The following is a 24,841-nucleotide window of genomic DNA, read 5'->3' as shown; positions in this document are numbered from 1 at the left end:
TTTTTTTTTCATAAGCACCTACATTAGCCCCTTGTCCTATTGCTGGAAACTTGGGGCTCTTTGAAGCATGGATAAACTAGATTCTCTTAGTCTTCAGAAAGTGAGTTTCAATGATTGAAATAAGTTTGTCACAGAGGACCAAAATCAAAGGGCATGCTCTATAGCCAGAGTAACTGTGCTCAGGAGTATCAAGATCATGAGATGCATTTGCAGTAAGACTAGCAGAAGCCCACTGAGTTGACCTTCCCTTGCCTTATATGATACCAAATGGCCACTGATGCCCACGTACCCTTGCAACATTCCATATAGATTTAGGATTGAGTAACAGTTGTCATCAAGCCCTTATACCCCGGGATTAAATTCCGTTCTGCACACAATCAATGAACCTCATTGTGAAACAATCATTGGCTTTAGCCTTTTTGTGGAGAATAGTTGCCACAAAAGTACAAAGGAGCAGCAGGTCCCCTAACACAACAGCATCACTAGAGTTAGGTGAGAAAAGGTGACTCTTGAGCAATGGCTTCTCTGACTCTGGAAACATCTCAGGAATACCACCATTTGTCTGGCTTCCTTCTCAGAATAGCCAAATAACACCAAAAGTAGCAGCACAGAAATCAATTTTGCATAAACAGTTATTCGTATTACTGCAGTAAATAAGACCTACAGTGCTCAGAGCAAAATATCTTTGCCTAAAAGCAATTATAATTCTGATGACATGCAAACAATTTTTAGAATATGCTCAAGTACATAATCTACATCTATCCATAGTAAACAATGCTGCATACACCTTTGCACTATGTATCTAATATACTTTACAAAAGATAAGCAAGCCTTACCCCGCACAAGGAAAGGAAGCACAGATGTTTGCAACAGGGTACAAGTCACAGTGAATCACTAGGAAAGCCAGTTAGAAGATCTAGGCCTTCCGTAAGATATTACCATGCTCTACTGCTTCCCATGTAGATGCAAATCTGGAGTTCAAACTGTGATTAGTAAAGCCTAACCATACCTTGAAAGGTCAATTACCTTTGTTTTAAAAACACTTCAGTGTCATCTACTACATGAAAGACATTTGTTCCTGAGCAATTCAGGCTTATCTCAATAGAAGAATGAAGCAAATTCCTATTAATGCAGCCTACTTCAAATCAATACAACTAATTAACATTACCTGTGCCCAGTGTGTTCTAAACACTATCATGCATGTTTCTGGGTCAACACCCTGCAGGCTCGGAGCCTGCCGATTTTTGCTGATACTGGCTCCAGAGGACATTATAAATTTTCCAAAGGTCAAGCCAACTAAGCCATAATGGATTCCTTTTTTAAATCCTGTAGTTAGTTATAGATGTTCAAGCATCATGGTGAGATTGATACTGTGTTTTGAGCTTTAGTATCCACAGAAATCTGTTTCAAAAACAAAACAAAAACCACACATATACGTATGCACATCAAATTATAGTGTATAACAAAAAAGAACATACTTAAAGAGAACACTAACATCTTTTCTTTTAATTCAGTTTGAGGATAGAATTTTTTTAAGCATGCTATATGGGATCATCTTCTCAAACTTTTCCTCATGATAACAGTTTCTAGTGCTCAAACTTTTGACATCAGTGACTGAATTAAGGTGCTACTGAAACAAATATGCATAACAGAAGCTCATGCAATAAACATTGTTAGTTTTTCATTACAATGTTTTTGCTATCTTACCACGTCTCCAGTGTTTCTCAGTAACTGACGTTGTATAGACTATACAGGTGAAGAAAGCACAGGTTGTTTCTCTATTTTTTTTCTAAAACCAACTTTTCCATGAATAAGATATCATTACAAATACTTAAAGTTTTCTGCCAGAAAGCATATCATAAACAGTTGAAAACAATGGGATTTTTGGGAGCAGAAGGATGTACCTGTATCAGTAACAAAGTAACCAAAAACCAAACAGCACAACAGATAAAACAACAGAAAAATCCAAAGTCAAATAATTTGAGATGTCATATTTAAGGACTAAAGGACTATGAGAATAAGACCAAACACTGAAACATGCTTTTCATCCATTAGCTAATATCCAAGATATCTGAGTATCAAAGTAGTTGCGCACCTGCACGGGAAAGTTAAAACGAAACAAAGACAGATATCTTCCAGAGAGTTGTGAGGCTTAAGTGAACATATTACACCCTCAAGCACCAATATCTAAGTTTTTTTATCATTACCAACTTAAGTAGTTACCACTGTATGTTAAGTGCACAGCTTCTGGTGGCTTTTGATTACAGCTCTGAGAGCTCAACACTTCTACAAAAAAATCACTCAGAAAACAAGATGTATGCTTAGAGACCATTTAAAAAAGCCTGCTCCAAGTAGTTTGACTAATACCATACCTAATAATCCAAAGGAATATTTAATTGACCTATTCTTCAGATCACATGTCTACTTCCTGTCAGTTCCCTCTTTGTCAGCCCTTCTTCTTCCAATTTCAGTAAAAGTTCAACAGACTCTTCCAGGCAAAAGAGTCCTTCACTGCATAGCCCTGATTCACCCTTTGAGCAGATCTGTCCTATGCACACAGTGAAGCAAGCAGCTTTGGAAAAACTAATGTGATCGTGTAATTAAAGATGGTATCATAAGGTGCAGCAAGAGAACTTAATTAACACAAAGCAGAGGCAAGCTCAAATCCAGAATTTAAGAGTTGTTTGACTTTATAACTTAGAGGTTGTTTCAATGTAGTCTTTGCATGTTATTTAAGAATTTAAATAAATGAAATTAATATTATGAATCTAGATATCACATGACAAATTATGTCAGCACTACAGCAGTATGATACCAGGAGTAGAATCAGAAACTTCAGATCGCCCTGGTCCATTATTTAAGCTGGTAAACTACAATAAAAGAGATTATGGCTTTCTTCAAGAATGCTGATAAAAATCAAGGATCAGTGATATATGACTCTTGAGATGCATGCAGAGCTCTAGGATGTACCACACACAGACAATCCAAAACTATTTAACCCTTTACCCTCTCTTCTCCTCTAATCCATTCTAATTCTCTGTCCTCCCTAGCCTTTGCAATTTCCTTTTTTCCTCATGCATCTTTCCTATCCCAGCCTCAGACTCTACTCCACAAACTTCAAGACAATACTCATTCCCTCTGCATCTGACAGACCCTTCTTTAAACAGCGACTTCTATTTTGTAGCTCTCTAAACATACTTTTTTGGAGTAGAGGTTCCATACTGGTGCTTCAGTCATTACAGATTCCTGAAATATTGCCCTACTTCTCTGCAGCTATGAAAAGACTAAAGTAAACAGAAATGGTATATCTCCCACCACACATTCAAAATACAGAAACATGCCAAGAGATCCAGTGACAGAGCCACTGTTATGTTTGCATGTCCAGCTGGAAACCTCACTTTCCACAAAAGTGCTAGCTAGTTATTGACATTTGTGTAAGAATTTATAACCACCACTATGTTACTGCACACTCAAGTCCTGCCTCTGTTAGCAGCTTACTGTCTAAGCAGATGCCTGTTACAGTCTGCACTTGTATGGACATCTTTTCCCACACAAGGATATCCTAAGTTTAGCCGCCATATATAAAGAACAGATACAGCCCCTGTGAAAGGAGTCTTCAAGACAAGCAGGTGTCTCCTCATCTCCTGCATAATAGGACCCCTAAGGTCCTATCTATGCAAGATATTTAAGAGCTTCTTGCTCCTTCCAAGTTCTGATTTGGGCACACTCAAATACAACACTCGGCGGTCTCAGATAAACATGTCATTAACAACTGCTAGCATCTTGATTCAAATCAGATCTTTTTCAGAGTTAGATGACACTTGATCAGAAGAGCAAGGGCTTCCAGTGTTGCTACCTCTAGAAATGTCTATGCTACCAACGACAGAAAACTTTTAGGAAGGTTTCCTCTAGCTGACGTTGCATGCATCCTGCCTGGTCCATTTACTATATTTGTTACTACAGGCGCAAACATTACCCCATTTCTTGATAAGAGCTTTGGAAGTATGCAATTGACAAACTGTAAAATAGGAAATTAATCTCCAGCATTTATGTACTCTAAAACCTGAACCTAACAGTATACTGCACGTACAAACAATCACAAGATAAAAGCCACTTACATCTTTAGTAACAAGGAGTCACTAAAAAGATCATTTGTCCCTTGGTGACAGACAATAACATCTCAGTAAAATTCTAACAGTCTAACAGTTCTTTCTGAATATTCACTCCTACTGTACAAAGTAATCATAAACACACTGTAGAAAGCATCATATGAAGAATAAAAAAATACTAAATTATTAGCAGAAAACAACTTGCCTGCAGCAAACATTAAGTTGCTGAGAGCTAAGTTCACTTGCATCTAGCCCAGCTATCAGATCAGAAATCTAAGAGTAGTGAAAGAGCACAGACATTATACTCACAGTGACCAATACCATGGCTTTTTATTCAACTCTAATTTAAAAGTAAAGAGATGGCAACAAGCAGACCATGAAATAATATTTCTAAAATCAAATCAATTCCCTTAAGGAAGCAAATATTCCCAGCTTAGAAAGCATCTTGGGATGCTGGGATTTCCTTAGTAATACAAAACACTAATAGACTGTATAGGCTTCAAAGACTTCAAAGACTGTAACAGTGTTTCAAAAAGCATACAAAGCTTTTGACAACTTAAGTGGTTACAGGGTAGATTCTAAAACAACATAACTATTTAAAAAAGGAAAATAATTGAATTGGAAGAGATACTATCTTTTAAGATACATATCAATCTAAAGTTAGCATGCTCTAGTTATAGCAGTAGTTGAAAGAATACATTCATTATATTTATGGTAAGCAGATTTTGTTACTAGATCAGTAGGTTTTCTTGATTATTTTGCAAGACTAAACATGCCACCCTAACTGCAACATCACATTATTCCCTGTGAAGTAAAACTAACTCCAATTAAACAGGGCAAATAACCTGACCGTATTGAGTCCAAATGTGAGAAAATGAATTAATTTATAAAACACTGATTCATGGAGAAAGTGGTAGAAGTGAACTTGGGTGATACTAAGAACAAAAGTAACCATTTATTTTAATCGGCTCATGGTTAAGATTCTACAACTTAGCCTTTCCTTCATCCTGATCAAGGTGTAACTCCACTATGTGATAGTTCTGCCAAGTGCAGATACATATCTCCTCCGGTCCATTCAAAATTCTACTTCCAAAAACCACTGCTCTGTTTAATACTTTGACCCTGCCACACAATAACAGAACCTTCTTAGCAGGTAAAACTTTCCGCAATTAAACCATATGTTATCTAACAGTTGTTTAACCCTATTACAAGGTCAAGTCCACTTACATATGCCTTCTAGAGCCATTTCAATTGTCTATACTCACAACACTTCTGCCTCACATCCCTCCTCTCCTACACGAGGTACCTGGCCCTACCGCCAAGGGTTTATATATTTAACAAACCCCACGGGGAACAAGAAGCACCAGTGTACATACACATCACACACACGAGCAACTGAGGTTCAGAGAGACAAGTCACTATCTCCGCTAAGATCTTCCTATATTCTCTATGTAACTGGGCAACAGCTTTTGAAATTAGGCAACTAATTTGTACCTACATCAACTTTGTTGGTCTCATATTAAATACCTTTCAATGTGAGCTTGGTTTGCTGGTTGGGGGTTTTTTCCCCCCTGCAAATCTGGTCAATTCTTGTATATACAAACATGTTAACAAGCACCTGTCTCTCCCTAAGCAGCAGCAGAGAAAGTTATACAGTCACATACATAGGTCTATAACCATCTCTCTCCAGTCTCTGGTAAGTGAAGAGGATGGGAGGAAGAGAGCAGAAAACCTTATCTCAATTCAGCCTATTTCCAGTTTAAAAAAAATAAAAATAAATCAGAACTCTACAACTGTGCTGAGTAGTTTTAGATGAATGATGAGATTGAGACCCAGTCATTGGACTTGTGGAAGATACCTGCTTTCAGTTTTCCTTCAGAAGTCTGTAAATCATCAACCACTTTTACACAGCTGATTGCAGGGCTGAACTCCCAAATCAACAGAAGTACTTACTTTACTGCAAAGTACACTGTAAGAACAGCCTAGCAGAGAATCCCTTGTGAAGTCTGCTCCCACTGGAGTGTCTCTTTTCAGAAGTTTCACTTTTGAATTTAAAAAACTGCACAGAAGCTTGCAGGATCAGGGCTTCCCAGGCAATGCACAACATGCAAGCAAAAGATACGCTGCCTAATACAGTAAGGTAGACACAAAATAGGCTGCAAGGCTTTGCATCTCATCTTCTCTTGAAATGCTAAAATGCTGTGTTCTCCAACAGTTCTCAAACACAAGTGTACCTCTGTTACCAGATACCTCATGCTTTTGCTCTACTGGCCAGAGCTTGCCACCCTGTCAGTCCAGGTACACAAGAGATAACTGAGAGATGGATAAGAAGCTTCGATGGCAGTGGAAGAAAGAGCATATATCAAAACATTTTCATGGATCAGTGTAGCATAAAGGGGCTTGAAATTAGACAACTTCAAAGAAGCAGAGGGAAATTATATGGTCTTAAGCATAGCTATGCAATCACGTCTCTGATAAGTGTATGAGGGATGGTTGGAGAAAAAACGAGTGGCAAATTTTAGCACGCCTCAACTTTGTTCCAACTTAAAAGGGACCTTGTTCAGGGTTTGTTTATTTTTGATTGAAAAGAAAGCCTTCTGCATAAATTTGTCGCTTTTCTTTAGGGACTGTGATCAGGAAAAGGGTTTAAATTTTATTAACAAGAGCATTTCAAAGGAAGACATCAATCCTTTGAAAGGAAAGGATTCATCCCACTTGTGGTAAGTTTTGCTACAAAAGCAAAGCCTATAAAGAACAGTTACATACCCACCCATAATGATCCTATACATTCATCACCAGAATGCAGGAGGATTACAGCTCAGTCACTGGAGAGCAGCAGGTTTGTGGTAAGCAACTGAGAAAATGTGGTTGGTTAAAAGGCACTGCCATCAGAGGATCCTCTTTTTGGTTAAGTACTACTCACCTTCAGAAGCTCTAACTAGCAAGAAAGCTGCAGCAGATTACTAGAGGAACAGTTTAAACTGCATGAACAGCTATCCTCCTCCTTCATTTGTTCTTTCACATTTCAGTGCTGCAGTCCACTGACTGTCCTGTCCTTTGTCTAGCTCAAGCAAACATTTCTCATTTAGTCAGCTTTCTCCAATCTATCTTTTCTACCCAGTATCTGCAAAGGCACTATGCCCTCCATGTGTGGGTGGAAGAAGATATGTTTTACATTGATAAAGCTATCTGCTTAAAAGCCTAACAGAGAACAAGTCACCACAAATTGTAAAGCAATGTAGTTAATCAAAGTATCAATCTGTTCTCATCAAGCACAATTTAATCCAACCTGCTAACATGAAAGTAAGAATGTCTTGTGACTTGTCCCCACAGACTGCCTAACAAGATCTCATGAGAGAAACTACACACCGTATGTTTTACAATGAGACAAAAACCTTACTGTCCCATCTACAGTCAGTCTGCTGTAGTTAAAAAACTCACAATTTATCTTTTCTCAAATCTCCAGGGAGCCATACAACTCGTTTTTCTTGTAGATTCCAATTAGTTCAGACAACTAATTGGAGTACCACTAACCTCTTAATGTGATCTATGTAATCCTATGATATTGTATGTTCAGGGAACCAGGTTACAACATTAGATAAATACATGGTTCTCCAGACACACGAACAGGCAATTCCCCCATGGTAAATACAGCAACAGCGACAGACAAGAGGCCCACCTGACAGCCCCAGTTCAGCAGCACTGCAATGGCACAAATGTGCACACTTCAAGGGCGAGCAATGGGATCAACTCACACTGGCAGCCTACACACTGGGACACAGGCTAAGCCAAATCCCAAGCCATCAGAGACTTCTGCTGCCCGGGTCACCAAAATGAAAGAACAGAGAGGCCAATTAGGTAGTATGGTCCAAAATGCATTCATGGGTTAGGCTAAAATTATACAAAATGGGTCTATACAGCCAACCAGAAAATACATCAAAGGGTATATTACCAAAACTAGAAAAATGGCAGTGATTGCTCAAGAAAAGAGTAATTAAACAAAGCCAAATACTTGACAGAGACCTTGACTGCCTCAGGGAGGGCTCTATTTACTGGATACACCACAGGGCGTATTCATCTACCACACACATTTGCACATGGGAAATTTTGCTGGAACTCAAGATCATACAATCACTGAAGTTACTCTTGCAAAATCCCAAGAGGAATGAACTACACATTCATATCCCTAGGTCATAAATATGGAGCTTGGGGGGGAGGGAAAAAAAAGTTGCAATTCTAGTGTTATGACTTGTTCCTTTTAGAGACAGATAAAGAATATAATAAACCCGTTTCTCTGTTGCATTTGATCGCCTCACATCCGGCCTACTACAGAAAGAAAACAATTCAGTAACAATTAGTGGATCAAAACACAGATTACATCGGTTAAAAACTTAAGATTAAAAGAGAAAAGTTCTTAAAATCCAAGATAGATACCTTTCTATTCTTAGTAGCGCCCAGGGACAGTATGACTGAGGTATCTTGTCTGCTACCAGCAGACAACTGCTGCAAAAGGGATATTAAAACCTTAAAACTAAACTGAAAACAAATTTTAAAGTAGCAGCTCAGAAAAGTTAATTTCTACCTGTATACTGAAGAAGGCAGATGTCATCAAAGCGAAATAAATTCAGAGGCTTTAACTCTGCTGCTTCATTCCTAAATCACCACCAAAATTTCTGATCCAAGAAAAGCATGTTTCCACAGCAAACCAAGTCATTAAAAGGTCAGATGCATCCACGGCTCCTAAGGGAACTGGCAGATGAAGTGGCTAAGCCATTATTCATCATATCTGAGAAGTCATGGCAGTCCAGTGAAGCTCCCACTGGAAAAGGGGAAACATAACACCCATTTTTAAAAAGGGAAAAAAGGAAGACCTAGGGAACTACAGGCCAGTTAGTCTCATATATGTGCCTGGCAAGATCATGGAGCAGATCCTCCTGGAAACTATGCTAGGCCACATGGAAAATAAGGAGGTGATAGGTGTCAGCCAACATGGCTTCACTAAGGACAAATTGTGCTTGATTAATTTGGTGGCCAGCTATGACAGGGTTATACCATTGGTGGATAAGGCAAGAGCAACTGACATCATCTACCTGGATTTGTGCAAAGCATCTGACACTGTCCTGCACAACATCCTTGTCTCTAAATTGGAAAGGCATGGATGTGATGGATGGACCACTGAGTGGATAAGGAACTGGCTGGATGGTTGTACTCCAAGAGTTGCGGTCAGTGGCTCAATGTAGAGCAGTGATGAGTGGCGTTCCCCAGGCGTCGGTGTTGGGACCAGCGCTGTTTAACACCTTTGTGGATGACATGGATAGTGGGATCAAGTGCACCCTCAGCAAGTTTGCCAGTGACACCAAGCTGTGTGGTGCAGTGGACACGCTGGATGTAAGGGATGTGCCATCCACAGGGACCTGGACAGGATTGAGAGGTGGGACCATGAACATCATGAAGGTCAACAAGGCCAAGTGCAAGGTCCTGCACATGGGTCAGGGCAATCCCAAGCACAAATACAGGCTGGGAGATGAGTGGATTGAGAGCAGTCCTGTGAGAAAGACTTGGGGGTATTAGTGGATGGAAAACTGACTATGAGCCAGTAATGTGCGCTCACAGCCCAGAAAGGCAACCACATCCTGGGCTGCATCAAGAGAAGTGTGGCCAGCAGGAAGAGGGAGGGGATTCTCCCTGTCTGCTCTTCTGAGACCCCACTGGAATACTGTGTCCAGCTCTGGGACCCCAGCATAAGAAGGATGTGGACCCCAGAGGAGGCCACGAAGATGATCAGGGGTCTGGAGCACCTCCCCTGTGAGGACAGGCTGAGAGAGTTGGGGTTGTTCAGCCTGGAGAAGAGAAGGCTCCAGGGAGACCTTACAGCAGCCTTCCAGTACTTAAAGGGGGCTTATAAGAAAGATGGGGAGGAACTCTTTATCATGGAGTGTAGGGATAGGATGAGAGAGTAACGGTTTTAAACTGAAAAAGGCTAGATTTAGATTAGATATAAGGAAGAAATTCTTTATTGTGATACACTGGCACAGGTTGCCCAGAGCAGCTGTGGCTGCCCCCTCCCTGGCAGTGTTCATGGCCAGGTTGGACGGGGCTTTGAGCAACCTGGGCTAGTGGAAGGTGTCCCTGCCCATGGCAGGGAGGGTGGAACTAGATGATCTTTAAGGTCCCTTCCAACCCAAACCATTCTGCGATTCTATGAATATGCTTTAATACCGAGTTTCAAAAGAGAAAAAGAACTACCCCGAAGGACAAAGCACATGTCATTGAATGAAAGCTACCTTCCATTCCTTGATTTATAGGCAAATTGCAGATATCAGCTGCTGTATTTACACTAGTAGTTTCATTTAGTTATAATTGAAGTGAATTATTGGGAAAAAAAAAAGTTGTTGCCAACCTCTCCATCTCTGCTGATTTCAAAATTCATCACTCTTCAGGAGGGGAAGGGAGCAACACATCAGAAAGCAGACATTTAACAAAAACAGCATAAAGCCATTTATGCTGGTGAAAGAAAGAAATCAAAATAATCCAATTAATCTGCAACATCGACTTTGCTTTCCAAGATAATTCTGACACCTGTGTGACATACAAACTTTGCCCCAACACACACATAATTTAGGAAAACCACATGCTTCTTGAAGTTGTGATGCTGAAGTGAATGGAACTTCTTTTTTAAAGCTTTTTTTGATTAAGGTAAACCAGTGTCTATAGCTAAAAGTATAAAATAAGTTCGAAGGAAATTATTAAGTTGCCTACCTAGAAAACCTTCCTGATGGGAAGATGAATGAGACCAGCAAAGCAGTAGAAGACTCTATACTCTGAAGATTTAAAACTCGTTTCAGAACACTAGCATACAGCATAGGAAATACTACCTTCCCAAGAGAACAATGGTCTAGGAAAAAAGTTATCAATATACCTGTAATTATCATATTTAGATTATAGAAAACAAGGATTACCCTATATATTTTACGGCTACAGCAACACTATGTAAGACAATTTTTCAAGAGATTTGTATAACATGTCAAACTACTCATTATATTAAGCGTAAGAAGTCCAAGAATAATGTTCTCAGGTCTACAAAGTGACATTAAAGATGACGTGTATGCTTTCAGCACTAATCCATAATAAAATGCAAATACACATATATTCTAATCTTTCCACATTTCATAATAAAGCAGCCATAAACATATTTCTTTATTATTTCCAAACTCTCAGATGATTCTGCAGGTTCTAAATATAGTTCAAGCACAAGAATCAGTAGTAAAAAACCATTAGGATTATCTCGATTATTTGATCAATAAACCAACCAACAAACTTCCTCAGGGGATTGTCACCAAGTTTTCACTGAGAAAAGAATTTCCACTTTGCAGATGGGTTTCCTCTCTCTTGTCCATATGCCCATGTTACTTCTCTTTATCTGTCTCAAATTAAAAACTCTGGAAAGGGACAGAATATGCCATCAAATCAAAACTGTTAGCTATAGAATGGATATTGCATAGTTGTTAACATAATACTTAGTCTAGAAGCATATTTATTTCTCCTCCCAGGGACTCATTCACAATCCAAAGTTCTTTTTTTCTTGGGGAAAAAAAATGTATCTATATTTAGGTAGCTATCTGTAACACAAGAAAACCCTCTCATACTTCTTAAGATTTTCATTATACTACATGGACTATAATATTGACTAGATGACTTGAATCTGTCATTTATCTTTCTGTACATGGTTAACTGAAACTACTAATTTTAGAGACAATTATCACCCCAAGATACTTATCCAAGTCAACATTATTTCCTACACTCTGAAGCGATAACCTGCTAGTGACATGATGAACTTATAAACAAAGAGGATGAGCAAAAGCATATTGCTACACAGCTTCAGGACAACTGTTTCATTGCACTGTAGGATGGCAGAAGCTCATCACAAATTACTCCTCAAATGTAGCAAACTTAATGAGCTACTAAAACCTGAAAGGTTGTTTTCATATTTCACCCTATGTACTATGAATCACCTGACATTAGGTAGGAGGTTGTGCTAAAATGTTATATTTAGTGGATTGACACTTTTGAATGTAAACATACTTTTGCAGTCTTTTTTTCGCTCTTTAAAAAAAAGAACAGAACAGTGTGACCCAACATTGTTCGCATAAGACATTTGCAATTTAGCTTCGAGAAAGATCTAGAAGCTAGTGAACTCGCTTTGTCCTAAATTATGTTCCAGGCTTAGCAAAGAGAAAAGCACTTGCAAAATCCTTTTTCAGTTCCTTTTTATGACTATCAATTGTCGAATTTCAGGAAAACCACTGAACATTACTGTTTAAGATGAGACCACAAATCCCTACAGCATACTGTTCACTGAAGAACAAGGATGAGTAAGAAGAAGAAAAGGGGGGGGGAAAAAGGCAAAACAAGCACTCCTTACAAAATCTTACCCATCCCTTCAGTTCCCTGCTCCCACAATGAACAAAACCCCAGGTATTTGGTCTTACTGGAAACTGCAGAAATGCTGCTCTCCCTCTCTCCTTCTATTTCAACTCAGAGCAAACAGAAGCTGAAGATTCATTTTATATTAATCCTATTGCAAAGGCAAGAACAGCAATAAAATAATATTTCCCCCATCTGTGAACATAGTTCCATGAAAAACCAACCTCACCTCCTGCAGTGACACCCTTATTTAAAAATATTAGTACAAATTCACAAACTGAGTGGATTTTGACAGATTATGACTTTCTATATATATGCTGAATTTTTTGCTTTTAATATATATAGCAAAATCCAAAGTAGATAGTTGGCATTTTTATGATGCTTAGTGTGTAAAAAGCCAAATCAAAGAAAAATCCATGTTACTTATATTTCCATTTCTATTTAGTTTCATTGCATTTTATATAGGTGGTAGATGTTTTTTACTCCAAGCTTCTCCAGCTTTCCTGGGAATAAAATTATGTGTGTCATGTAAACAGTGTTAAGTTGTCCATTATGCAGAGAAGAAATTAATTCTTCATCTCTAATCTCATAACACAAGTCTACTCTACTATGAAAATATGTTACACTCTTACACCTCCTCGTTTTCTGCAACTGGAGATGGAATGACATTACAGCATCTTCCATTCTTGTGACTACCTCTATCTGGATATGAATGACATATGAATGCAATGGCAAAAAAGAATGATATATAGTCTATACAACACTTGTCTCAGACATGTTGCCAGCACGCAAAAAAAGAAATGGCTAAATAATCAAGGGAACAATTAAAAAAAAAAAAAAAGATCTGGGCAATCTGACACTTTCATAACAATTCTGTATAATATTTTTCAGTCTTGCCTTTGAACCTTTGGGAAAACATGAACAGAACTACAGGTGTCTTTCTAGTCCAGAGAGGAATGAAGATAAACTAGCAACTGTCACACCCTGAAGGGTAAAAGAAGGTAAATAATAGCCCTTTCTGAATTGCAAATGAAGACTATACATCTTATAAAGGGAGTGCTTGGGGCCTCACAAATGTTGCAGCAGAACAATATCTACTAAAAGATGGGGTAAATATCAGGAGCTAGTAAAAATAAAATTTAATTACTACTTACCTTTTTTGACACTTGTAAATGATCAATACTGAAAGCCTAGTAAAGCAGACAGTTGGATGTCAGCCCTCACAGGAATGCTTCCTGGTACAGATAACCGAAAGTCAAAGCACAACCTCTCCCATCTAATTTTATAACACCTAAAGAGATTTCTACAGGCGTGGGAAAGCAAGGTTCCACCCATCAACAGGTTGTTCTTATTCCTGCCTGCACACCTCTAAAAGCGGGGAATGTCTGTGTATGTCTTTGGGAACCCTGCTGCTGCTCACCTCTACTACTGTCCTTCCATCTGAGGCTGTTAAGAGCTGCAGAAGCTACAGTATGCCAATACTGTGTTTTTTTTTTTTAAAAAAAAAAAAAAGGTAGCTGGGATGTACTCTTATTTCCCATGCCTGAAATCCAGCACCTCTCCTCTCCCATTTTCTGTCATCCCAAATTTTTCAATTCACCTTTACGATATTCTTGAAAATTGACAATAGATGTGCTACTCAACATTGCAAACGGAGCCTTATGGAAAGTCACATACAACATACCAGTCCTCAGAAAGCTCCAAAGGAGAAGCACAAGTTGAAGGCAGGAACAGTCTGAAGAATGAGAGACTCTGTATGCACAGGCTTTGAATGTTACTCAGCTGTAACCACAGCATGTTAGGAAGGAAGACCTCTAACATTATTCCTCAGGACATGGTTCTTGATACTGAACTACAAATTTATTATTTTTTTCCAACCTCTCAATTAAAAGGGGAAATAGACTATGAGAATTAGAAAGTATATGCCAAATCAATTTTTTGTTCTTATATATCATTTATAAAAGTACTTTAGGACATGCAAGAATATTAGCTCGTTTACCAGTAACACCTCTGCCAAAATAAAGCTTACAGTATATCTACTGTCACCACATATATTGCTATCTCTGTACTCTGTTATATGTTTTTCTACATTTTACTCTGTTTTAGCTTCAAGTCCACCTCTCCCCACAGACACCATTTTACTTGCATCATAATTCATGCCATGGGTGCTCCAATAATAAAGCCCATCAGTGCTGTTTCAGAATATGCCATCTCTCTGCTAGTCAGTGTTCAGATATCCCTACTGTTCTCAAGCATACTTGCACTCTGAAGGACATTCACCTCCAGTGCTGAGAGTCACAGAACGTCTCAGGAGGCCCTTCACTGACTTTATGGAAGAATTTGCATACAACCAAGCATCTGTGCTGAAAAACTAACTGAAAATAAATGGTGTTGTTAGTAAGTCAGGACTAAACCAAACATATATGACTAATGGCAAATTAATGAGGGATGGTAGAAAACCTCTTTTCAGGAATGCCAGTATCAAAAGCACATACACCTGCAATTATGCATACCATATCAACCTCATTGGAACGAACCAGTCCCCAAAGTTGCCAACACTTGAAAATTCAAACCTGCTAGATTCAATATGCACAGATGGGGTTGTGGCAATGCTTCTCCAACCTCTATCTCAGCAGGACTGGGAGCCAAGATCCGCGGTTTTCTCTGACAAGGGAAAAACAGTTTTCCCTGTGACAGTGTATCTAGCTACCAACTTGACCATCATTAAGATCCATGCAAAAAACAAAACACAGCTCTGTGATGAATGACTACCAGCACAGTAAACCTACCAGCAGAAGCAGCCAATGGGCTCTGTGGACCCATGAGGGCTGTAGCCACTGCTATTAAAATACAGTGCTACAGCAGCTGTCCCATCTCACATCCCTCAGAGTATTATGAAGGGTTTTAAGTATCAATTTAACACAGGATGGTAAGAAAAGAGATTCGCCTTACAGCTCTAGCAGTCATTTAAACAACAGGTTCTCTCATGATAGACAATTTCAGAGATATCTGAAGTACTATTTTAACATTGCTCTAGAAAGAGGTGCTATCATTAAAGAACTCAACCTAAGAAGATTAGTGTAAATTTTTCAAAATGAAGACCACATGGAAGCAAACCTGAACCAAATCAGCTTACAAGGGGAGCAATTGAGTTTTATCACCTCAGACACTGGAACCAACTGTGTTAACTCACAATCACTGAATCTTAACAATATTTATTGGGAGACCTTCAGAGCTTGGAAGTTTCTAGATGGATTGAACAAGTTTCTTTGGACTTAAACAAGATTGTATGAGCAATACGCTGGAAAAAAAGTATTGACTGGACTTGCCAGAAGAATTCCCTCAAATCTATTAAATCCCATCTTACTTGCTCTGAATAGCACGCTGGGGACACAATCATCATCACAAGCCACAGTGGTAACTGCTTACATGCAAAGGTTCAAGCCAGAAGACAACATCCTCTTCCAATTCTCTTCCCTTTTGCATGAGCCCAAAGCAAATCACTCAGCTCAGTTTCTCCCATAAGATGAGCACAAGATACTTCTTTTGGAAAGCTCTGATTATTATTAAAGCAGCAAGTCATCATTATTCAGTTGACAGTCTGGCTGTATTAGCTGCCCAGAAAACTCTGAGTCCCTACACACCACACTCAAACAACACTCTTAAACTTATGGTCCGCATCAGAAACTCCTACTTGGCAAAACATTTCTAAACCCAGGGCCTACAAGTAATCAATTCTCATCTTACCTTCATTTCTTTATTTTGGCATTGCACAGAAAAGACAAGACACAACCAAGGCCCTCTAAATGAAGAAAAAAAATACATTAAGTGTTTCAGAACACAGGTGGGAGGATTTAATGCAATGTATGGCTTAGAGTGTTGTTTTGCTTAGCAGATCAGAAGATATAATCAGCAGATGATGCAGCCATGATTTGCTAAGCACAGCCTTATTAAAGGCTAATGAGATAAACGAGTTAAAATTTACATTTTGCTCCACTGATAAGGTTCATTGGCACATTTAACTCCAACACCATGGTCTGAATATTAAATCCACTTATTAATGTCTAGTAAAGCTAATTATAATGCTGAGTAGCATTAAACTGTAATAACCAAGCAGCATGTTAGAACCACATCCTTTAGTATTAGTGTAGCTCTGAAGTTAAGTGTTCTGCACCTGGAAATAAACACCTGTCGAGCTCATGCTCAAGCACGAGCCTTCTGCACCTTTTTCCTGACCCTTCTGAAAGCCCAAAGCAATGTTCTAACAATGCAACAGGCAGGTAAAAATTGCTCATTACTATGATATCAACAGTGTCTGTCTGTCTTATTGCAGCAATAGTAAGGATTAAATGACAAGTATTTTTGCGTCTACAATATATTACATTACACTTGGCATATACTTTCTAGCCCCTAACAGAAAAAGCACTGAGGTACTGACAAAATTAACTACAAAAACTTGGAGACCATATTTGTTTATTTTTACTCACCTTTTGCACCATCAAAACTACACGTAAAACACCATTCACTGGAAAGGACACTGAAAGAAAGTTTCAGCCTTACACTATCCTGGATATTTTTATGCCACGTGTATCTAATGTGAGCACTTAAACGGACAGTGATCATATTAAGGATAACATAAGAGAACAAGGGCCGTAACATTCTCACCATTTTAATCTCTGCAATGTATCTGTCCTGTGACAGCAATTAAAAAAAAGGCAAGACAGGATAATTAAGTGTCAGCTATCCATGGATCGCCAGCAGCCAGCGTCAGGACTCACATGTGTCAGTACAAAAAGAATTTCTAGTAAGCACAAGCTTGAGTTGCTCCTCTAGGAGTTCCCCATCCCAACACCAGAGCAACGCCAGCTCTCCTTCCATAAGGAGAGCCATGAAAGGTACAAGACCGCACAGCAGCCATCATTACCTTTTCAAAGTAAAGTATACAAAAAGAATGACAACAAAAAGCATAAAAACACTACAGATAAAAAACCCTCCACTTCTCATTTGTAAGTTAATACTCAAAAGCAAACATTCATTATGCACATAAAAAAGGCACTGCAGAACTGCCAGAATTTTTTCTTGTATGGGGAAAAGTGAAAAGGCACTTACAGTATGACAATGAAAGAAAGTAGCTGAGCAAATCATGTGCGAAGCATTAAATGCAAGTACTTTATGGAACGTGCTTTTGTTCCTTTCAATTTATCACCCGATTTAAACATTCAGCTTGTAATACAATCCACTCCACTTTCTTCAGCCCAGCTTTAAAATACAGACATGTCATATTTCAGCAGTAGAAGCAAAGAAATGCGGTGGAGCTCAGAAACAGATGATTTGGTATATGGCTTGATGTGAATCATTCCACTGCATCTCTGGTTGTAAGAATCCATGGGCATACACTGATATCGCCAAGCCCACGCTGTAGCCAGGCCCCCCCCAAAAAAGAGAGCAGTCCACTTTGGTGGTAGATTCTAGTGCCACAAAACCACCAGGCCAGATGAGCTCCACCAGACACTTTCAGCTACCGGTAGCATGAATTATGTCAAAAGAACTCCCATGCACTTCACTTGGTTCCCTTGGCACACATCGGGTCCTGAAGCCAAACCTGGAAAGGAGTGTTTGTTGAGTGCTCAGAGGCTCCCTCCCAACAATCTGTCTTGAAAATGGATACTTGTGATTTTGGAAAAGCAGAGAATCAAGCCTCTTTTCCTAAGGGAAAATCCTGCCAGCCTGATTCCACTGGAGTTCCTTTCTCCACATAGGTTCTTCCTACAGCCGAGAAAGTAGCTCTGCAGTCTTTTTCCTTCAATATATCGCAATAGATGTGACTTTTCCCAAGCCATTTTAAGAGTATGGTTTGTTTACTAAAAGAATAATCAGAGAAGCTGCTCCAATTACTCTTTCAACTATGCTAATACTTGGTAGGTATTCTGAATCTAAATGTTTCGATACTTCCCTGCATCTAGAAACACCAGATGCTACTAAAGCATATTTTAAAGCGAGGCAGCCAGCAGCACAGTATTCCCACAGGCAGTCTTGTCAGGAAAAGATATAAGTGGTAAATAATTAATTTTCCTAGGTTAACTTGAACTCCAGACTAGCATTTGTGAGCAACAGTGCCATGGAAAGGTAACTAACAACTCTAGTTTGTATTCCTGTCAGTAAGGAGCTTTACCTTACATGCAAGCACTGTCAGCAAAAGTTTTATCATCTCAGAGACAGGAAAAATAAAGAACACTTATGCAAGTCCAGCAAAGTCTCTTCCATGAAATACAAAGAATTCTGAAGTCTGTGCTTGGCTACTACTGTATTTTCTATTATTTCCTTTGACAGTTAACGGGCCAAACACAGATAGGTGCTGAGCACTGATGTCAGACTGCAGCACACAGAACCCTCTAGTATCATCTACCCTACAAATAATTAAAGACATTATTCACTGCTTACTATGTTTTTTTCTCGTACATTGCAGATGTTTAGCAGGAAGGCTGAGGACAATTCTACACACAGGGACGGAGGGGAGCACATTTCAGCCAAATCTTCTTTTCAACACTAATCTTAAGTTTAGCAGTTTAACAAGTCAGTACATAAAATGTTACAAATGGTACTGGTGTACATCCAATATTTGTGGTTTGAAGTGACTGAACTTTTATAGAGTCTATCAACTGATGAATTGTGATGCCATATCATACTTAGAAAAGGTGAGTGATCTTAATTCTTTTACCACTTCTATTTGTTGCCTCAAAAGTGCCAGCAGATCATAACAGGCAAAGAATAGTTCACGCAATCAGGAATAAGCTGGCCTTTGAGACAAGATTTTGCAGTAGTTCCTTTTCCCTGGAAATGGTCCACAAAAAGGGACTAGAAAGCCATCTACAAAAACATCTAAGAAACAAACTTCATTAACATATTGTTTGTGCATTAATTTTCTGACAAATGAGGGGTTTCTTAAGTAATTCTATACCTGGTGGTACCCATAAAAGGGACAGAAGAGCCTCTCACACTTAGCTTCATTTTCAAGCCATGGAACTTGATCTGATACCCCAGAATTTTTCTTCCAAGTCTGATTTTATTTCTTGTGCTTCTAGAACTGCCTTGACTCTGTGACCGAGAACAAAGTTGATGGACCTCAAGATCCTATTTCCTTTCATTTCATTCAGCTGAATTTTCAGAGGATCAGAATACAGTTATATATTTCTTTATAATAGAGCTGCATTACAACCGTGATAAAGAAATGGGAGAAATGTTCTGCTCTGTTCATTACAATCAATAGATTATGTAGCTCAGTCAGAAAGCAGAAGAAATTATGAAAAAAGAAAGTAATCTTTAAACTATTAATATTTCCAGAACAACTTCTCTTTCAGATACACAGATTCCAACCTCCCAAACAGAGCTAATAATGTCAGAAGCCCTGAGATTCATATGGTCAGAATGACTAATATTTACATTAAGCAAATGTATTGCCATAGTAACATAGACATCACAGAGCTATCTACCTGCTACAGCTCACTAAATTATTTAACATGCCAATACTACAGTGACACTGTGTAAATGATCACATTCATTAAGAGCAGAGTATGTGCTGAAAAACTGAATGTTAGACAGCTATATTTATTGCCATGAAAAAAAACCAACAGCACCAGTATAGAAAAATAAGCAGAGAAGCACAGAGGAAGGTTACAATCTGTAGCAGAACAATGTGGCTTGAAAAGTTCCATTTAAAAAACATGTCCACATCCCCACCGCTGTGCAAAGCGGCACAAACTGTAATCTCACTTATGGGACATAAGGCTGACCTGCTGTGGCCAGAACAAACTAAGATATTAGTTACTTCCCCTAGTACATTTTTGGGATAATAGTTAAATTTGTTTAACATGCATCTTACATTCCCAAAATAGTATCCTACACTGTAGGATTATAAAAGCTAGTGCACATGAAATATTCAGAAGTAACTACAACACTTTCTCAGAAATCTGTAGTTCTTCAACAGTCAACATATTTACAGTTAGGAGAGAAGTGCAATATTCTGGGTGACAGTCTGCCACATCCCCCAAGTGGCAGATGACAGCAGGGATCTAAGCAGCTTGTGTAAATTGCTATCCTCAACCTGAGTTAAAGCAGTCTGGAAACCTCAAGCACTTCCTGCACTATGGATATTTTCCCCTCATCATGTGCAATGGCAGAATCAATGACAGGTCAAGAAAACAAAGGGACAGCTTAGCTCAGCTCTTTCAACCAGATGGATTTCGTCCTAATTTTTGGCATCTGTAGCACCTTTTTTTGTTGGACATAAATGTGTTTTTTCACATCTCTCTTTGAACTCAAAACAACCAAGAGGAAACCTAAGAGTCACGGCACAAAGGTCCAAGCACAAAACTAACTCAGTTCAGCTCTAACCAACTCCTGTTCTAACACTTCTAATTCTTCATAGGCTCAATTTACAGAATTTCAATGCAAAAGAAAGCTTTAAATAATTTTTTTCTACAAATTTTTTTATGTAAAATAAGTCTGGCATACACCCTTCTCCACTCTCATGTTTGTATTATTATTCACTTGCATGGAAATGCCACAAAGTCTTACTTAAAGACATTTTTTATATTACTGGCAATAATCACATTCAAACTCAAAACAAATAGCTTAGCATAACAGAGACTTATGTAGAATCTGATCTTGAAAGACAAGCTTTTCAAAATACTGAAGCATTTGGGCCATGCTGTTCTCCAGTGAATACCGTTTAAATAACAGGAGTCTACTTTTCTTAAGCAAGTTATTTTTATTAAGAATTACTCAAGAACTGACTTGATCGTCCACAGGAGAACATAAGTATGGAGAACAGCACCATAGTTTGAAAACAAATTTAGAAAGTAAACTCGTGGGACCTATTGATGAAATCCAGATTACCTTCCACTCTCAGTACTAAGTATTTTAGATCCTTGGAATATATTCCATACTATAAGACAATATGACATGCTTAAATTATTGGTTTTAACTCATTCAAACAATGAGTGACACTGCATACCTCACTGTCATGTGAATGAAATCCTCCCTAAATGCTCCATTTGTACAGCCTCAAACTTTCCCTGCATTCACCAGATGAATCTTTCTGGGATAAAACAAAGGTACTCAAACCAAAGTAATACTGAGGCCTCCTCTTACTACCCACTAACTGAAACCCCAGAAATTTTTCATTCCATTATCTTTAGAAGATGACATTAATAAAATCACTATTTTGAAACATGCTGTTGACAATCTGCTTCACTCTGCTTCTCATCTCAAAGATCCTGTCTCCTTCTGGAATCTGCTATATGAACCACTTTTAAAAATATACATTTTTTCAGTAGGCAATATAAACAATTCATGCAGTTATTCAGTAACTTCTTGTATCCAAGAAATAGACAGAACTATAGCTCGTGGCATATCAATCTGGACAAATCTATGTTTACAGTTTTCCTAACATCCTGACAATTCTTACAGCTGAGAATGCAAGATTTAACTAAAGCATCTTCCTTAACTAAAGCATCTTCCAATGCTAACTAGAGCATCAGCATTACTGTTACTAGTAATCTTAGCCAAACTACCTGCTATCCTAGAACTACTGCAGGAGCTTAAGTTGCACGATAGCCATAGTCAGACAAGAGATACCAAGGGGGCTGAATTATTTGAAGTAAGAGAAATTACAATTAAAAAAAAAAAAAAAAGACAAGCATGAACTGACAGTTTTCTACTATGGAAACAATGCAGGAATTTGGTATCTCTACCTCTGTGTTCTGTCCATTCCTCTGAAGCAGTACTGTAGAAGTGTAATGCAGGATCAAAATAGAGTTCTGAAAGCTATGCACAGTACAACTACAGAAAGACAAAAGTATCCATAAAAAGCCATACTGAACCATGACTATACAGTTTCCCAACACTCAGACTAGAGAAGGGTGCCTCAAATACTGCTACTAGGGAGCACGGGTGTGGTGAAGAATGCCAAAAATATGACCACTTACAGAAGTCAGGTCATCTTCCAAAATCTTCCAAATTCTCTTACACAGAGCCTCCACTCACTATCCCACTTGAGATCATGAGTTTAACAGTCTGCTGGATTTAAAGAAATATCTTAGTCTGTGAAAGATGAATACTGCTGAGAGGACTGTTGAAATATAAATTGTTCAGATGAGAAGCAACTGACTAGTGAGCTAATAAGCAGCAAGGAATAGAATTATGCAAAGCCTGTGAATTCCAGGCAGAGGTATCAATTACGTTTACATGTTACAAATCACTTTTCTGATAAAGTGCAAGCTGGAAATAGGAAGTCACCTTCAAGTATTCAGCATCTTTAAGCACATTTGCAAGGGAGCCAGTACGGGTATCTGCTCCATTCACTGGAATAATTTAAAATGCGCACTAATACTTGAAATGCTTCTATGACAACTGAGCACTCAGCTAAAGTGGCTGAGATAAGCCTTTGACAATTCTAGATATGAAACACTAAGCAATTAAGAACATTAATTCCAAACAATTTGGATTCCATAAATCTAAACACTAACCTCAAATTCCACCTAGGTTGAATTTTCTACTGCAACTTCCATCTTTCAAGCTTATAACTGAAAGCCAACAGTGAGTAGATGAACCCCAAAAGTAACAACAGTCCGCAGGAATACTGTCTTAATTTTATTAGATTTGTCTCAGCACCACTACTACTGGATCTGAACTGTCTCCTGCAGAACAATTCAAGTAACAGCAACGCAAAACTCTTAACTCCACCAGGAGTGTTTAGATATTAGATATGGTACTATTCCCAAACCAAGTCAACATTTTTGCATGGTGCTATACTATGCTACAACAAATCTTCTCAAAACCTAACATTAAGGAGACTTTACGTACCAGCCTACATACAGCAGAATGAGAACTAATAACGACTGCAGATGAAGCTAAGCTGACATCTGGCAGAATGGATGCCCCTGTGCTGAGCCTCCCAGTACTTCCCATTCCAGGAACACACATCCAAGGTGGTTCTGTAAAGCAATCATTTATTAATTTTGGTTCTATGTCAGGCAAAGCTGGTTGCACCATTACCAGAGACACACTGACCTCGGAAACATTAAAGCCAGATTTTCTGTAGTGCTGTGCCATGCCATGCCAACTCCAACATACCTGAACTATTTTCGGATCTACAGCATGGTTAGTCCAGAGTCTAGATAATCTGGTGACATATAATTGTGAGTTGACATTAAACATGTGGACAATATGGATCACAAAAATTCTGCACCATATAAATTATAAAATCATATAACCAGACATAAAGCATACTGCACAACAAGCAAAATTTCTTTTAGGATTTCCCAGCAATCAAATATAACTGCTGCTTGAACTCCCTTAACCAGTACAGAGTAGCATGTTCAGAAGAAAAGTAAGACATTTCAGTATCACTTACCTTTAAAAGACGACTTTACAGCAAAATGATTTTATTGTATAAAAGATGACCCAAATCAGAATCTTTTTTTACACTGTATATACACCAAAAATCTGACTCACTATAAGGGTTTTCGCATCCAGATTGTAAATAGACCTATTGTTCATATCCACAGGTAAATTAAGCTGGATAGCTAAAAACTTGTATGTGTACCCAGTTTCCATTTCTGGATGACCAAACCTGTTCTGTGTCAGCAAGGCAAATTTAAGCCTGCAGTGCATTACGGGGTAGTCCTCTACTATAGTTGTATATGCGTGCAAGTGCACACATGTGCTAACTGCAGCACATTTGGACAGCATAGAAAGCATCCTGAGAATAAGAACAAAAAATCCAAAATACACCATTTCACTGCCTCAGTTAAATTTAAAAGCCAGACTAAAGCAGGTATAGGAACTGAATGGCAGCTCTACTGCAGTTTCACATATTAAGGTTAACAAACAGCAAGTAGGCTAGCTGTCAAGGACATAATTGGCATTAAAGGCAACAGCAGCGCATCTAATTTCCAGTGCTACAGCTGCTATTTCAGGGGTGTTTTGTTAACACTGAAGTATCAATGGCTGTACACATAGAATATCTTACATCAACAGTTTTACTTTTAACATATTCAAGAATCCTGCAATGCATTTTGTTACTTTCTCACGCATTATTCTGATACGAGGCTTGGTCTCATGCAGTGTGATGTGTCCAGTTTAATGGAAACTTGATTCCCCTTTCTTCAAGTGAAATAAAAAAAACTCAGAAAAGGTTCATTTTTATTATTATTTGTTACTATTGCCTTTCCTTCCAGGCTCCCCTTTTAAACCCAGTTTTTCAGCAGACACACTCTTAACACTAACTTCTTCAAAGCCCTGCAACC

The 24,841-nt window shown here is 38.5% G+C and overlaps 1 protein-coding gene across 1 annotated transcript in view; it reads right to left on the bottom strand.

The window, feature by feature from the left end:
* Positions 1 to 24,841, bottom strand: part of FHIP1A (FHF complex subunit HOOK interacting protein 1A) — a 100,363-nt gene that overhangs the window by 46,971 nt on the left and 28,551 nt on the right. The window contains exon 5 of the mRNA XM_074905619.1: positions 1,169 to 1,401. Coding sequence (XP_074761720.1) covers positions 1,169 to 1,270 — 102 coding nt within the window. The 5' untranslated portion in view covers positions 1,271 to 1,401. The remainder of the gene's footprint in view (positions 1 to 1,168; positions 1,402 to 24,841) is intronic.

Source organism: Athene noctua, chromosome 4, assembly GCF_965140245.1.
Source record: "Athene noctua chromosome 4, bAthNoc1.hap1.1, whole genome shotgun sequence".
NCBI classification, from domain to species: Eukaryota; Metazoa; Chordata; class Aves; order Strigiformes; family Strigidae; genus Athene; species Athene noctua.
The sequence above is the reverse complement of the archived record's forward strand: the minus strand, read 5'-3'. Positions and strand labels throughout refer to the sequence as shown.